The 18,326-nt window shown below is 40.2% G+C and overlaps 1 protein-coding gene across 3 annotated transcripts in view; it reads left to right on the forward strand.

Annotated features, from left to right (window-relative positions):
• LOC101744565 (mucin-5AC) overlaps positions 1-18,326 on the forward strand; it is a 199,428-nt gene that overhangs the window by 151,513 nt on the left and 29,589 nt on the right. For all 3 annotated transcript variants that reach the window (XM_038016529.2, XM_038016528.2, XM_062672904.1), the window contains 4 exons: positions 745-890; positions 1,291-1,408; positions 13,640-13,886; positions 14,437-14,782. In XM_038016529.2, the coding sequence (XP_037872457.2) occupies positions 745-890; positions 1,291-1,408; positions 13,640-13,886; positions 14,437-14,782 (857 nt within the window). The remainder of the gene's footprint in view (positions 1-744; positions 891-1,290; positions 1,409-13,639; positions 13,887-14,436; positions 14,783-18,326) is intronic.

Here is an 18,326-nt window from a genome sequence, read left to right on the forward strand (position 1 = left end):
GAAATAGGCGGGGCGGTGGTACCTACCAGCGTGGAATCACAAGAGGTCCTACCACCAGTAAAAAACATTACGCATTTGCATTACGGGTGACCTCATTTGGGGCTAACACATGTGATAAGCTAATCGTTGATCGTACCCTAATTGTATATAACCCTTAGCCACATATGACATCACGCGCTGTGATTGTTTAATGGAACCCATAGAGATCACAATATGAACGTCTGATTTGAAGTCTCAATTCTATTCTATAAAGATCATGCGTACCTTCCAAACCAAAACTCATAACTGCTTCGTGGCAGGAATAAACAGGATGGTGGACAATTCATTCCAGACAATTCCTTTGCAGACTTAAAATACTCCTTACCAGTAACATAAGTTTATGTGTATATATATATATTTTTTTTTGTAGTGATCGCTTCAATCTGTAACCAGCAGCTTGTTTATATCTGTTGCGAACAAATCAATCCTTCTAGTTTGATTAATGCATTTAAGTCATCAATATTATGCTTCAAGTTGGATATACCTTTGAAGGTGGATCAGCTGACACGAGGGTGTCGTCAGCTAGCCCATTAAGCCCCTGGTTTCCGTATAAAGTTGTGTTCTAAAGACATTTAAATTTGTATGCGGTAGCGCCCCTAACGGCAAACGCAGGCAAACGTTCCAACTGGATACAAATTCGAGTTAACTTTTACGCTATCGAGAACGTTAAAACACTCGCACTAAGCGCATAAGTGTCGTGTACAGATTCTACTATTTATCGAAGAAGTCTGAGAACTACAAGCAGCTGCTGCGCAAGCCCCGGCAGCGTCGCTCGACGCGGAACCCGCAGCGCGCCGCCCCGGAGCCCGACCTGCCCGCCGGCGTCACCACGCGGTTGCAGCGCTCCCAGGGTAACCACCACACCCACCTCCCACCACTATTCCTCACTTACCTAACTACAGCTAGAGACATGCTTTCTATAAAGCCAATGATTATCTAGAAGATTGCACAAAGTGGGAATGAGTTGCTCGAACCCATCGCTTGCGACGAAGGGCTCGACGAGCAAATTAACCTATAGATACAGCACACTGAGTTTCTCGCCGGATCTTCTCAGTGGGTCGCGTTTCCGATAAGGTATTAAATTCTGCGAAGCACTGCTCTTGTTAGGGCCAGTGTTAGCACCACTCCGGTTTGAGCCACGTGAGCCCACCTACACGTAAAGGTGAAGCTGAAATAGCCTCTAAGGCTATCAGCATAGGTAGTAAAAAAAAGTAAACCAATTTTGAGTATGAAATTTGTCTGTATGTCTAGGAGCTCGTTGTGCAGACGTGAAGGAACCGGCGATGGAGGAAGGCGCGGGTGCGGTATTGATCCCGGAGCCCTCCGCCGTGCCGCTTCCGGCCGGTGCTGCGCCCTCACAGCCACTCAGGTACGGACTCAACTACTTCCACAATGCGCACAAGTACTCACGGAGGTTTTTAAGTGCCCACACTACAAAGTACCCTCTGATACACATAATATCACACGTACTCACGAATACTCACAAGAACTTCAAATCAAATCATTTATTTCAATTTGTCTGTCACCATATCAATTGTCAACAATGCATGTTAATTAGGCTGGTGCCAAAAAGAGCAACCGCTTCTTGGACCAAAAAAATTATTTCCAACAACAGGCTTCCGTTATGAATATTAGCAGCTCATCATCAGACCAGCTCAGCACCAGCATAATATCAGTGTCATCTGAAATACGTACACATGCGAACACAGAAATCGCAAATGGTTGAAGTGTTTATTTGTAGAATAAATATTGGCTGATACAAAAACCAAACCAAAACCTTGTAAACATTGGGTTGCGTGTTAACCTCGGATTGAGAGCTTTATTAAGGTGGAGGACAGATGAGAGCGAGGAAAAGCTTACTTTCGTCTCGAAATTGAAGGAATAAGACTAAAAGTCGAAAGCGAAAACACGGGAAGTAGTCATTGTGTCGGTCCGCATTATACATATAATACTATTTGCTTTGTCGGACCACTAGATATCATGGATGAACCTAAGCCGACCTGATAATTTGGCATTTGGGACCTTTTTCTATCTAAGCATACAACAAAGAAACATATGAGAAATTATACCCCTAAGGGGGGAAGCTTTGTCATTTTCAAAATGAGGACCACGAATTTTTATGTACCGAAAATATGTCACGAAAATTGGACCAGTTATTGTTGGCACTCCCAGAACGGCTTCTGTGACAATACCGTCAAGATATAACAGATAGATAACGCGCGAGTAGATTTAGGTTTTTTACCTTAACCTAACTGGGGCTCCGCTAGTTTATCAAGGAATTACCCAAGCTGTATCAAGACGAAATGCACTAAGACCTCCGATTACCTGAAGACTAGCAAAGCTTAGCTTTAGTCCAACCGAGAACCAAAGCTAGAGCCCAGGATCGCAGAGGTCACTAATGGCCAAACGCGATTAAGAAAGATACCTGATAATTCTTTTCAAGGACTATTTAAAAAGTGCCTTTGCTAAAGGCGACACGCGTTATGAGTGTGGTAATTTTTTTGTCTAGAGTGTAAATCGGGCCCACGGTTCGCTTTGAGTTAAAAGGGATGTGAACACCGGCACTTTCCTTGAAACATGAGGTCGAAGAGTCGATTGCATTGTGTAACGGCCGTCCCACTCTTCAAACCAGACCACATGACTGCCTCGTGGCGGAAAAGGCACTATTCGTATCGTGTTCTATCAGCTCACACACGTCCACTGCCAGACATGGGCCTCCCCCAAGCCTGGCTCCAAAGATCGGACCTGAGTTGCTTGCATCCAGCGGATCCACGCGAACGTTAATAGGTGTCGGACCGTCTTGTGGGAGGCTTACCCACCCTACGTACCGTATAAGAACCACTAATCGCTCAGTCGATTCAGCTAAGTAAAACCCTTTTTTAAATGGATAACGAAGAATTACACAAAAACTTATTAGCCAAAACATGTTTATCTGTTATAAGCCCGTTGACAACAACAGTATATCCACTGCTCATAAGCGAACGTACGTTCCGAAAGCACTGGAAAGCTTTTTAATTACACAATGTCAATACGAACAGAGCTTCCTTCGAGTTATAAATTATTCAACAGCCGTAGCTGGGAGACTTGTGGATTTTTTGAGGATCCAAGCAAAGTTTTGCGACTGTTTTAATTTATCGCTAAATTAAGTTGAATGGAATAGTATAAAGAAGTAGGTTCACACGTAAATAATTATCTCGAGTGACTGTTTCTTCAACACGGAGCCTAAATCGTTGTGACTGCAAGCTGGAAATTCTGGTAGTTGGCACCTTTTACGTTATTGCAAGCTTCCACCAAGAACGAATTTTTGGAAATTTCACTATTAAGGAGGTAAAATAAGGGATGAACTTTTGTATGGTGGTCCGTCATTTTCAAAGTACGGTAACCTCCCTAGAACGCGGTACGATTGTAAAGCGTTTTTATATTACGCGATTTCAATGCCCCGTATAACATGGGAATTCTCCTATATAACGCGGGGATTTCCCACATGTGCTTTCCGAGTAGTGAGTACCGTAGTAACTGATTAAATCGCAATAGTCGCAGACTTTACCAATTTTATCTCAAGGTGGGTGGCGGCATTTACGTTGTCTCCTAACCCATACATCAGCCCGCTGAGTTTCTCGCCGGATCTTTTCAGGGGGTTGCGATTCCGATCCGGTAGTAGATTCATTCGCGAAGCAATTGCTCTTGAGTTGTTAGGTCTCCTTTGGAGGCGCTCGGGCAGTTGTTAGCAAATCCCACCCCTCCTGGCTGAGCATTTGCTCGCCCACTTGTCCTGGTGAAACTGGAAAGGCCTTCGGGACACCAGTAATCATTCAATAAAAAAAAAAGTGGGCTCCGGTAAGCGCTTAACATCAGGTGGGCCGTGAACTCGTCCACCCACTTAAGCAATATATTTTTTATTAAATATATTTTCGGTACGATTCAATTTCATTAGTTAGATTATACTGAATCTAATTTTAACGAAACCGTTCGAAATGGCCAACAGAAAAAGCTTGCTCTGTTATCTGAACAAACTTTGAGGTTAGTACGGGCCCCGTTTTGTACAGGGTAAGATTCGGTGTGACGTTTTGGGACCTTATTTTCTCAATATCTTTTTGCGAGTTTTGGACACAATTTTGTGGGACGTATTTTTTTTTTATTGCCCTTGTAGGCAGACGGGCATACGGCCCACCTGTTGGTGAGTGGTTACCGTCGCCCATGGACTTCAGCAATGCCAGGGGCAGAGCGAAGCCGCTGCCTACCGCAAATTATTAAGACACCTATTGTTAAGACATACCGGATTAAAACTGAATGTGCTAATATTGGTTAGTTTTCACGGTTATATCCAATCATTGCCTTTGGTACTTTCCTTAAGTGAGATCAAGGAGGGTATGGTGGATGAATGAGCTCGATAAGTACACGGTTTCTTCCCCTACCTATTCGCTATTATCCTAAGAGGCTAATCCAAATACGCCTGGACGGGTAGGTGAGCTCACGGGCTTAACTTGAGAGAAGTTGCTAACACTAGCCCTAGCAAGAGCAGTGCTTCGCAGAATCTACCACCTGATCAGAATCAGGGCCCACTGACAAGATCCGGCGAGAAACTCAGTGGGCAAGTACACCGTAATGTAAGGAGGGGGCGTCCTAAAAATACCCGTGGATGGGTTGTGTGTAAGAGGATATATGAGAGAAAGACCTGAATGGAAAAAGGGGACATTTTGCGCCGACACCGCACTGGGATAAAGATAGAGCAAGGTGGATGGGATGGTTGAGTTTTTTTTATATTGCCCTTGTAGGCAGACGAGGGCACGGCCCACCTGATGGTGAGTGGTTACCGTCGCCCATGGACTTCAGCAATGCCAGGGGCAGAGCCAAGCCGCTGCCTACCGCAAAAGCTCTCTTCTGACATCCACTATCATCTCGACTGGTATCCCAAGTCCGGCCCACTCGCTCATGTTTGCTCCGCCACTCCCTTTTATAAGCTTCAGACAACGGGAATAAGTCAATTTTTCATCTCGGGATTAATCGTTTAAAATTCATGTATTACTTGTTGTTTTTTTTTTGCTTCGTTCATTTTTCCGCAGCCAGCCGAGACCCGTAATGAATTGGCAGTCTGAATGAACAATTGTATTTCTCGTGATGTTCTTCAAATGGACTCTCCGTTCTTTGATTTACTATCTAGCAAATTATGCGTTTTTATAGTAAAGAATCTTCTAATCAGCTTTCTGTTAATTTTAATATAAGTTTAACGATTGATATTCAATAATAATAATATGGATTATAACGAGTATTATCCACATATAAATAGTCAAACACAATACAGCTTCGTAAAATTTTCGCCTCTGCTTTTGACAGTCGATTTTTTTATATTTTTTTTATTGCTTAGATGGTTGGATGAGCTCACAGCCCGTCTGGTGTTAAGTGGTTACTGGAGCCCATAGACATCTACAACGTAAATGCCGCCACCCACCTTGAGATATGAGTTCTAAGGTCTGAGTATAGTTACAACGGCTGCCCCGCCCTGCAAACCGAAACGCATTACTGCTTCGCCGCAGAAATAGACGGGGTGGTGGTACCTACCCGTGCGGACTCACAAGAGGTCCTACCATCAGTAAATTACGCAAATTATAATTTGTTTCTATCATCGAGTTTCGGAGCAGTTCAAAATGTAGACGAGCTATTTATTTCTAAATCCAAATTTGTAGACGGTCATTGTGTTAGTGCAGTTTAATTAATAAATGTCAATATAAATATATTCATCATGAGGTTGGTGAGAGAGTTTTAAATAAGAATGTAAAAGGCTTTAGAGGAAGATGTAGACCGAAGAAAAAATGAATGAAAAGCGATATGTGTAAGAGGGGAGTGAGCGAAGAAATTGTATATGATAGAGGAGTATGGAAGGAGAAAACTTGATGCGCCGACCCCAGGTGACCGGGAGAAGGGCAGGAGAATGATGATGATAAATATCGTCGCTGTCAAACCAAAATCTGCTATGTGCAAAAACTCTATTTTGAATTGAGTAAAAATATTTTCGTATAAAATCTTATATGAAAGTGAATTTTTAAGAACTATATATATCAAATGAAAGCTATAGATAAATATTAAAGCTATAGGACACATAACAGTTTTTTTATAAGGTAGATAGGGCTCTGAACTATACGAAAAGGTCAAAAAGTAAAAATCTCAAAAAGTGCACATAGCAGATTTTGGTTGGACAGCGATGATTGATATACTCATCAATTTTTTTTAGTTTCATTTTGTTCTAATGTTACATTCTGATTATTTCGTGTTTTTATTCAGAGAAAATTTGAAGTTATAAAACTACTTTTGCGTTCACTAGATATGTCCTTGATACGGATCACGTGTGTGTTGATATAAACTGGGCGTGGTGAACAGGAAAAAATTGATTGTTTCGGCTAAATGTAATTTTGACAATTCATCGGGGTCTCGAAGACAAACGTTAATACGAATTTCACGGGAAAACAAATCCGAATCTTTCTTCTTAGTAATATCATACGGGAACGAGAGTTATTGAAGTGTTTTTTGTACAAACTTATCGACTGCTCATAACAAATATATTGCAAATATTTTTTAATTGGCGAGGGACTGAGTAAGTCAGCTAGGCGTCACGCACGGTCTAATGGTGGAGAAAATACGTGTAGGGACACACTTTAGTAGCGCATGCGGTTTCGCTTCATATAGTGAGTTGTACATAGCCCACCCGACACGTCAGACGCTTGATACGTCATTACGGATCCTCCCGATCCATTAACGGTGCTTTTAGTACCACAAGCACCGGTCACCGTCCTCGTCGAACCCGTCGCTTGCGACGAAGGGCTCGACGAGTGAATTAACCCATAGACACAGCCCACTGAGTTTCTCGTCGGATCTTCTTAATGGGTCGCGTTTCCGATCCGGTGGTAGATTCTGCGAAGCACTGCTCTTGTTAGGGCCAGTGTTAGCAACACTCCGGTTTCAGCCCCGTGAGCCCACCTACACGTTAGGGTGAAAATGAAATAGCCTCTCAATGCTATCAGCATAGGTAAGGAAAAAAAGACACTTGTGATAATATACGGAGCAAAATCGGAACTAACTTGTTTTATTTATAAAGGACTTTACATCGCATTAGAAACCGGACAATACGCAACAAGTCAATGCCTCATCTCCGTTGCCAAGTTAGGGGTGTGATTCGCACCCGGTTATATTTTTATTTTATTTGATTGCTTAAATGGGTGGACGAGGTCACAGTCCACCCGGTGTTAAGTGATTACTGGTGCCCATAGACATCTACAACGTAAATGCGCCACCCACCTTGAGATATAAGTTCTAAGGTCTCAAGTATAGTTACAACGGCTGCTCCACCCTTCAAACTGAAACGCATTACTGCTTCACGGCAGAAATAGGCAGCGTGGTGGTACCCACCCGCGCGGACTCACAAGAAGTCCTACCACCAGTAATTACGCAAATAATAATTTTGCGGGTTTGATTTCGGGTCGCTTAGTACCATGTTAAATAAGCTCTATCGCTGATCGCGTGTGACCACTTACGCTAGGACGTATTGTGAGTTATACTCTCTGTTTTAAATCGAATTGAAGTGAAATCGTTGTAGTTGCTATGCCAGGGAAGGTGTCAGTCACTTAACCGTCCAAGTCAATAGAGACGCGCGCGCGACCAGTCTTAAAAAAATTGTATTTTGATACATTTAAATTTACTAGAGGTCCCGCAGTAGTCGAAATTCGACAATAATTAATTGGAATTGTAAGTTTGTACACTATTATGATTGTATTTTATACTTCTATAATAACAAATTTCGCCTAGGATACACTACAAAAAAATATTAACAAAGACAAACAATATTTAATCTATTCTCAATTTGACCACTGACGTCAAGAACAAAAGTTTGACAATAAATAATATGTATGCATGTGTGCGTCAAATACATGTATGTAGTGTGTGTAATGTTTTCTTTATTGATTTAATGTATCTTTTATGCATTATTTAAAATAAATATTACCATTGTGCGCTTCTTCTCTATATTCTATATAAGTGTGGAAAATTTCATACTCCTCCGTCCGCGCAATTTTCGTAAACAGGGATACAAAGTTTTTGCTTCACGTATTTATCATGTTTAAAAACTAACACGAATCGCACACACACTCATCACTTTTAATTATTATTATTCTCATAATCCTCTCGCAGGTCTGCTGGAAGAGATTTCTTAAAGAAATAAGCAGTGCCTTTGTACATAATTTTCCTATTACTCTGTACATACTATGTCTTCCTTTTTGTGTTTACATAAATAAATAAATAAAATAAATAAATCGAGCACCTTCTCAGCTTTTGGAATCGATAAATCGGCTGTGTTCACGTTTATTTAAATAATCAATAATAAGAGGCATGTATTGCGTCGGTGTGTTGACAATCACTTGGGTGATTATTTGAGGAGGAGTCCCGCGGGAGTCGAGCCGCGATCCAATCAGCATGTCAGGAAGCGCCGCGCGGCATGTCGATATACGGTATCGATATACGGTATCGATATACGGTATCGATATTTTCACGACGATCGCGTTCCGACAGATCTATCGCATCGAAGATAAGATAATTGTTATAATTATAGATAAATTTAACATATTTTTTTTTACTATTTTCATATTTTTAATTAAAAATAACTAAAGTTACTCGACTGAAATTAAAACAATTACGAAAATCTGTGGTTTTGTTTTAATCGTTTTTTTTTTTTATAATTCATATTATTTATTTTTCTTACACTACAATTTTAATAATGAAGCCTGAAAATTATTTATCGTGTTATTAAAAAATAATAATGAAAGTATTTAAATAAACACGTAAACACGCTAAAGATTTCAAAAATCATATTAAGCTAACTACACATTAAAAATCGATACAGTATTTTATGAAACGTCACTTTTTTTTTATTGCCTTTGTAGGCAGACGAGCATACGGTCCGCCTGATGGTGAGTGGTTACCGTCGCCCATGGACTTCAGCAATGCCAAGGGCAGAGCCAAGCCGCTGCCTACCGCTACTTCGATACGAAGCTACAGAATTATCTCTGAATAAAATCGAAACTCGAAATTCGATTTCTCCTTTATCGACTAGGCCCTAGTACATCACTACCGTTGCCGTTATCTACCGCTACGGCTTGTTTAGATTTTTACGCAAACACCGAGTGAAGCCATCTTTCTAATTGCCTTAATTAAAAGCATCGTCCGCGGCGACGGGGAAGGGAAAACGAATAAAAATATCACTCTGCTTGTTCGGCAATCTATTTGGTAGAAAACGATATTATTATTATTATTTTTGGATTGCTTAGATAGGTGGACGAGCTCACAGCTCACCTGGTGTTAAGTGGTCACTGAAGCCCATAGACATCTACAACGTAAATACCCCCCCCCCCCATCTTGAGATATAAGTTCTAAGGTCTCAAGTGTAGTTAATTTATAAATATAAATTTAAAATTAGCATTGATTTTTGTTTGTTCAGTTAAACTTTTTTATAAGGTATCTTGTTTCCAAAAATCCTTCAGCAACTTCTGCAAAATATGCGAAAGGTGAATCAGCACTAAAAGGGTTAATAATGTAATTTAATATACATATTATATAAAAAAATAAACTGTCATAACTAATTATAAAAAAAAAAAAATTTAAACAATTTGTAGCCGCGGATGAGATTAATTTGTCTGTCGGAATGACGGGCGGGCGTGCAAACACACCCCCCGGTAAGTTTGCACAGTGATAATTACCACCCCCGCAGTTCGCTCTCCGTATTAATTGGTCCAAATTTTAATGATATACAAATACTGACTTACTCCTAACCGGTGTAGCCTTGTAAGCACTGAATCTAAATGGGAATCTATTTTAATTTGTCTAATTTAATTTTTTTAGCTTACCTATCGCGTTATACTCTATTCCAGTGATTCTCAACCACTGTTCCGCGGCACTTTTGTGTGCCGCCAAATTTCAAAAGTGTGCCGCCAAATTTTGCGAATATATAATAATGTTAATATTATTAAATTATATCACTTTAAAAGAAAAATACTTTAAACATGAATATATATTAAATCCACAAAAAAAAAATTATAGTATATTTTAGTTTATTTCGTATATTAAAATTTTTTGATAAACTATTTATGCAGTGTGTTGGAGTAAGTAAATAATTTTTATCTTTTTTTTTTGTGTGCCGCCAAATTTTGAAATCGTTAAATATGTGCCGCAACAAAAAAAAGGTTGAGAATCACTGCTCTATTCCAACTACGAAGTCCCTTTTGACACTTCTTAGAACGTAACTCTTCATGTTTCGCATGATTTGAAATAATAATCATTTTTTGTTCATGGTCGTAATCATCATTGAAAAATACACAATCAAACTAAATCACGGCCGTCTGGTGTAGTGGTAAGTGACATGGTCACTACACGAGGGGGTCGCGGGTTCGAATCCCGCCAAGGGAAGATATTTGTATGATAAATATAAATGTCTTTTCCAGGGTTATGGATGTATATTAAATGTATGTATGTGTATAATAAAAATCTTACATTTATTTCCGTTATCTGGTACCTGTAATACAAGTTCTTTACGAACTTATCACGGGACCAGTTAACGTGGCGTGATTGTTAGTAAATAATTACTATTTATTAAAAAAAAAAAAAAAATTATACAATTAATTCACACATAAAATAACATAATAATAGCGTCGCGGGGTTAAGGAAGGACATGCCTAATTCTAGAATTGATTGAAATGATATCTGTGAGAACCGATAACCACTAAACACTAGGCTTAACTTTTAACTTAACATTTTAGGATTTTTACTATCGCTTAATTATCAACTTAATTATGTTATGACAAAGTAAGAAATTATAAAACATTTTAAAATATTATTTAAAACTTTTTATTACCATTTTTATTATAATTATTTTATTTCCATCGTTCAAATACTATACAGTTTTCGTGGTCACGTAAAATTGTCTCTGCATCAAAATAAACCAATTCGGTTTGCGAGTTATTGTTCGGTAAGCAATGATATTTACTTTTATAAATATTATGCAAAATAAAAACCATTCTCATATCCGGATAGCGTTTAGTAAATACTGTAGGGCGGTAGGGGGTCGAATGGGGGGGGGGGGTAGTGCAGTAATTAAAAAGCGCCGAATCAAGCTAATTATGTTTGTCGGAGCCCTCCCCTGCGATCTCGCCGGAGCTTAATTCGCGGCGTATGGTTAATTATCAACTTAATTTAATGCAAATGAAACTTTTAGAATACAAATAAACGGATAATTCCAAATCGTGTACACCGTTCGATAGAGGTTGTTCAACGCGACGTTTTACTGGTGGTAGGACCTCTTGTGAGTCCGCGCGGGTAGGTACCACCGCCCTGCCTATTTCTGCCGTGAAGCAGTAATGCGTTTCGGTTTGAAGGGTGGAGCAGCCGTTGTAACTGTACTTGAGACCTTAGAATTTATATCTCAAGGTGGGTGGCGCGTTTACGTTGTAGATGTCTATGGGCTCCAGTGACCACTTCACAACAGGTGGGCTGTTAGCTCGTCCTATCACCTAAGCAGTTTCAAAAGTCTAAACTTGAACTATTTATTTTATTAGTAAAAATTAACAAATAAAATTTAATCATTTATCTTCAAAATAAATAATACCTTCTGGGTTACAAGAATGGTGCTCACTGCTCGGCTCCAACAAAGATACGGAAGTTAGATTACTAAGTTATATACCCATATGAGAATTTTTAACTAAAATGCCTAAAAATAAAAGACCTGAGTATTAGATACTAGGACATTTTCTATCTCAATTTCTGGGTTCAGTTTAGGTTCATTAGTCATTAAACAAATGTTGTGTAGGACAGCACAAGAGACTATAATATTGCTTGTATTTGGTGACCTGTTTGTAATATTCTATACAAACAAGCAAAGCGTCTCTTTAATACGATTGTGTCTGTGTTCTGGGTCTGTTTGAGGATTCAGCACAGGAGAGTTTATTTTTTGGTTAGATGGGTGGACGAGCTCACAGCCCACCTGGTGTTAAATGGTAACTGAAGCCCATAGACATTTACAACGTAAAAGCGCCACCCACCTTGAGATATAAGTTGTAAGGTCTTAGTATAGTTACAACGGCTGCCCCACACTTCAAGCCGAAACGCATTACTGCTTCACGGTAGAAATAGGCAGGGTGGTGGTACCTACCCGTGCGGACTCACATGAGGTCCCACCACCAGTAATTACGCAAATTATAATTTTGCGGGTTTGATTTTTATTACACGATGTTATTCCTTCACCGTGGAAGTCAATCGTGAACATTTGTTGAGTACGTATTTCATTAGAAAAATTGGTACCCGCCTGCGGGATTCCAACACCGGTGCATCGCTAGATACGAATGCACCGGACGTCTTATCCCTTAGGCCACGACGACTTCTAAAGTTCAGTTCAGGTCCATTAGTCATTAAACAAATGTTGTGTAGGACAGCACAAGAGACTATAATATTGCTTATATTTGGTGTACTGTTTTGAAATATTCTATACAAACAAGCAAAGCGTCTCTTTAATACGATTGTCTGTGTTCTGGGTCTGTTTGAGGGTTCAGCACAGGAGTGTACATAAAGCCAGTCTGCGCATAACCGCTGTCTCCGACAAGAATGCCGCTTCCAGCCAAATCGCTTTCTTCAAATCTCAAACAGCGTCTGCTGTTGCTAAATATGCGCGAATCATGCACAGATCCAGGCCATCGTACAATAATATCATATATTTCCATTTGCGGTCCACATACTATTTGGACATTGATAGAAAAGCCTTGAGGAACGTTCAAGGTACGTCGCGACGTACTTTGACTTGACAGTTCATTTACTCCACTCCGGTGAGGAAAATTTTCGAAGGACGTTTGTGTGGAGTTTATTTTTACGATCAAGCATACCAAAACGCGCGGTGGAGGTTGAGTCGAGTGAAGTTAAGCTCGTGTGAACGACTAAAGATACGGGGGTTAGTCTTAGTTACAAAAAACATGGCTACCAAAAAAATAACGACCGGTAAAAGTAGTAAGGAATTATGTATGGCTGTATGCTGCTCATAAATGATATCCAAATTGAAATAAATGATTTTGAATCGTTCTAATTTTATGACTGACAAGCGGCCCGCTCCGGCTCCGCTCGGTTCTTTAACAAAAATTTCAACGATATTTGACGTTGTTTTATTTTTTTAAATAAAAGAACACTTATTGCGGCATAACTATAATAGTTAGACATACGCTGTCGCGACACTTTTTGTAAATAATAATGTGTTCTACAAAATCGTAGTACATTATTTTATTCTATCATCAATAGTTTTCGCAGGGCACGCGATGTAAAGAATACTTTAGGTAAATTTTTTACACCTTGGGTTACATTATTGGAGTTTTAGTAAGGATCCCTATTTTTTATTTCAAAAAAGATTATTGCCTATGTCACTCGGGAATAGTGTAGTTTCCAAACAATGAAAGAATTTTTAAATCGGTTCAGTAGTTTCGAAGCCTATTCAATACAAACAAACAAACAAACAAATCTTTTCTTTTTATAATATTAGTATAGATTTAAACTGATTGAAAATAAAATCTCGTATTTTTTTGAACAGTTATGCGGCAATCAGGGTCGAATTAGCGAGAACGCCGCCTCTGCCGCCCTCCCCTCCGCCGGCTTCGTCGGCCCCCCTGGCGGTGACCACTTCATCCTCGATGCCGCTGACGATAGCATCGATGGACAGCCCCTCCTCCATCCCCATACCGCCTACTTCGCCTCCCCCCACTGCAACGCTCATCGAAATACCGTTATTGACGACGGCGGCCACGACCGAAACCACCATCACGATCACAGCTTTGAGTGTGAGTATGTTTAAACTATTATTCCTCATTTCTACGTTTTATTTTACAGATGAACTCACCTAATGTTAAGTAACAATACAAATGTCGCCGCCCTCCTCTCGAGAAAGTCTTTCGCGTGATTGTGGTACCTGTGCTGGGGGACCATTTTCATCTTCCTTTGTTTTTCCTACCTATGCTGATAGACTTGAGAGGCTATTTCAGCTTTTCCTTGACGTGTAGGTGAGCTCTCGGGGCTCAAACCGGAGTGTTGCTAACACTGGCCCTAGCAAGAGCAGTGCTTCGCAGAATCTACCACCGGATCGGAAACGCGATTCACTGAGAAGATCCGGCGAGAAACTCATTGGGCTGTGTCTGTGGGTTAATTTACTCGGCACTATATTAATTAATGTTCGCTCAATGATTGGAATACGATATCATTACATTTTAAGTAGCCTTTTTTGTAAACGGTTACGATTTTCGTGTACAATGTAATGGTTATTCGAGAATTAGACGTTTTAGGTTAGGTTGGTTATGTTTATGCTGCTGAAGAATTAAAACAGTCGTTGCTTAGTCTGTACAGGAGTCGTCTCCGCCCAGCGCGCCTTCGCCGGTGTCTATGCCGTCGCCAGCTTCGACACCCGTGTCTACGAGCCCGTCCACAATCGCGCCAGTGTCGACGTCGTCTTCCTCCATGACGACGACCGCGCCGAGCACGACCACCGTGGCCACGACGACGCCCCCCACCGTGGTCGTGTCGGCCGTGGTCACGTGCACGCCTTCCTCGACGCCGACGTCCGTGCTGGTCCCGGCGCCGGCGGTGACCGCGGTGGCGGCGGCGGGCCCGACCAGTGCACCCCCCACCCCGCAGCCGGCGAACCCTCCCACGCCAACACAACCCCCTCCAACCCCGGAGACAGGTGAGCCCTTGAGATCATTTTTCAGGTGGTCTTTATTTATGTATGATAACCGTGGTCTCATAAGGGAAGTCGTCAGCAAATAATTAAAAATCAATTTTATATTTAATTCTTTTGTACATTTATCAATCACTTATTCAGTTTAATCGCGGGTTTCAAGCTTAAAACTTTTGTAACTTTTTTCAATTGAACAAGACATAAATAAAACACGATCTTATGATAAATCGCAAACAGTTCTGAATCGCGTGTCACGTGTAACTCTAACTGACGATAAGTAAACAAAAACCGACCAGACTTTGAATATTAATAATTTGAATCTCATCTAGAAATATATGAAACTATGGATGCAAAATAGGGATGCTTAAATTTTATGCGTAATTTATATAGAAACAGCAGTGGGCATTTTGTGGAAACATTTTTTTTAAGGGTTCTTATGACTTGGTAACTTTAGACCTTTAGATTATGTCTTATTTTAATTTATATTCTTATTTTTATGAAAAATGATAATATGGAGTGAAATAAAATGAAATGAGATGAGATGATATGGGATCTCAGTAAAATGGTGGTCATTTACTGAGATTTTTTCAGTGGACTTTTTAGAGGATTCCGAGAAGTTACGTCCAGCGGCTTTGTTTCATTTTCCCACATTTGTGCACTTATACAGATATGAAACAGTTAATTAACCACCGTTATTACACATTTAAACCTGAAAAAACACTAAATAGATAAAATAAAACAAATCACACAACTTCACTCCTCGCGTTCCCGCCAAAATGTCTTGTGGAAACGGTATACAGATTTTATTTATAAAATGGTTAAGCAAGCAAATACGATTAGCCACGAATGACGTCATAAGTTGTGATCCGTGTTAAAAAAATTTTTAGTCAAAGTTTAGTTTTAATTAGATTTGTTTATGTGTTTTGACATCTATTATTCATAAAATATTATTCACGGAGTATTCTTTGAATGAAAATTGTTTTGTATTTAGCCTCTCTTGTTAGTACTGTTTCGGTTAAACTCTGATTAGTGTCCGGTTGTTAAATGTTCAAAATAAAGATGTCTTGTCGGATCACTTAAAAAATATTCGTAATAAATCCTTATTGTAACTTCAGTCGGGGATTTTATCTACAAATTCTCATTTAATTATTTTCGTTTCTTAGTTAAAATTTATATATTAGCAAAAACTTTGTATCCCTTTTTACGAAAATTGCGCGGACGGAAATTGAAATTTTCCACACTTATAGAGAATATAGAGAAGAAGTGCACAATGCTAATATTTTTTTTAAATAATGCATAAAAGATACATTAAATCAATAAAGAAAATATTACACACACTACATACCATGTATTTGACGCACACACGCATGTATACTATTTATTGTCAAACTTTTGTTCTTGACGTCTGTTGCCAAATTGAGAATAGATTAATTAATATTGTTTGTCTTTGTTAATATTTTTTATAGTGTATGTAGTCTTGGCGAAATTTGTGATTATAGAAGTATAAAATACAATCATAATAGTGTACAAAGTTACAATTCCAACTAATTATAGTCTAATTTCGACTACGGCGGGACCTCTAGTAAGAATAAATACAGTCAATTTTTTTAGTAAACATTTTTTCGTAATAGTTTATTTTAATTTTTAAAACGAAAATTTTAGTTTTATGTGTCGCAGAATAAACAAACAAAAAAGTAGAACTACAATTTTTAATAGTAACATTAATAATTTCTTATGTCCTTGTACTGTGTGCGGACAGAGGTTAGTTTTGTTTTTCTTTAGAACTTGATCGTGACTTGACATTGTCTAGCTTGATCACTGTTTCACCTTTCAAATCGCAACGCGTTACTTCTTCGCGGCAGAAATAATTGGAGGCACGCCACCGACGATAATTATAGTAAAACTAGTGACCCGCCCTCGCTTCGCTTCGGAAACATTAAAACACACATGAAACCAAAAACAAAAAAATAAAAAAAAAATTAAAAAAAGTAGCTTATGTTCATCAGGGACAATGTCGGCTTCTAATGGAAAAAGAATTTTTCAAATCGGTCCAGTAGTTTCGGAGCCTATTCGAAACAAACAAACAAACAAATCTTTCCTCTTTATAATATTAGTACATATAGATTAAAACGCAGATACTAATCGAGACACATTTATTAACAACGTTACAATTAAAACATAAATTCGATTATCCTACTGTGATAAGCTCTCGGGACCGCCGCTTCCGAACTGATATGCACGGGTTACTGTTGACGAACGTTCTAATCTGCCGCACTGGAGGTGGACGGTTGCGGCTCGGCCTCAGGAGAGCCGGATTCTTCGCCGTGGCAGCGTTTCCGGTGCTTGTGCACGAAATAGTACGAAGGAAACTTGGAGCCGCACGTCTTGCACGGATAGTAGTGTAGCGGCGCGCGTTGAGCCTTCCTGTGCCGGCACCAGCTGTCCGGGGACGGGTCCCGCCAGGCCGCGTTGAGGACCCGGCTGAAGCGCACCGGCCCGTCGCAGGAGGCCACGTCCAGGACCGCACTATTGGCACGTTTCGGAGGCTCAGGCGCTTCTATGCGCTCGACGTCCAGTTCGCTCGAAGTCGTCGATGAGGGTGATGGTGGTGGTGGAGTGACGGGAGGAGACGGTGCTCTGGCCCGCCTCGGCACGGGACGGTGGGCGCCCGGTGGCGGCGCAGGGCGGGCCACGCACGGACTTGGTCCGAGCCACGCGCGGTACAAGGATAACATAGTTCCACGCCGCCCGGTACACGACTGCCGACTGTGGCTCCGCAAAATCGCGCTCCCGTTTAAATAAGCGCAATCTCGTCGAGTTTCGGACGGGTTCATGCAAATTTAACAATTTTCATATTTTAGTGAATTTTTTTCCTCAAATTTTCTCAAATTTCAGTCGAAGATATTGTATTCAAAATGGAAATAAGAAAGCAAATTAGGTTACACTTTAGAAACAGTGAATTTCAATAACATATTAATTAGATATTAAAGCTAAGAGACGATTCAGAGTTATTATCTCAGAAGGCGTCGTAACCAAATGATCCATTAAATATTCGTTCCCCTTGACGGTAAGTGACGTCTAGTCGTGTGTCTGCGGCTCGGCAAACACTTAATTCACTTAAACGTCCCGCGACGAACTCCCCACTGACGCTAGCTTTGTACAAGAATACTTCAAATTGTGACTGATTTTTTTTTTACATTTCTGTTACAATTTTAAATTTTATAACGGCTTTGTATTTCACATTATGTCGGTGTTCATAGATCGTAGGCTTTTTTTTCCTACCTAAGCTGATAGCCTTGAGAGGCTATTTCAGCGTAACCATAACTAGTAGGTGAACTCACGGGGTTCAGACCTGACGACGTTGCTAACACGAACCCTAGCAAGAGTCGTGCTTCGCACAATCTACCACCGGATCGGAAACGCGACCCACAGAAGACCCGGCGAGAAACTCAGTGGGCTGTGTCTGTGGATTAATTTCCTCGTCGAGCCCTTCGTCGCAAGCGACGGGTTTGACGAGGACGATTACCGGTGCTTGAGGAACCTAAAAGCA

This window comes from Bombyx mori, chromosome 16 (genome assembly GCF_030269925.1).
Source record: "Bombyx mori chromosome 16, ASM3026992v2".
In the NCBI taxonomy this organism is placed as follows: Eukaryota; Metazoa; Arthropoda; class Insecta; order Lepidoptera; family Bombycidae; genus Bombyx; species Bombyx mori.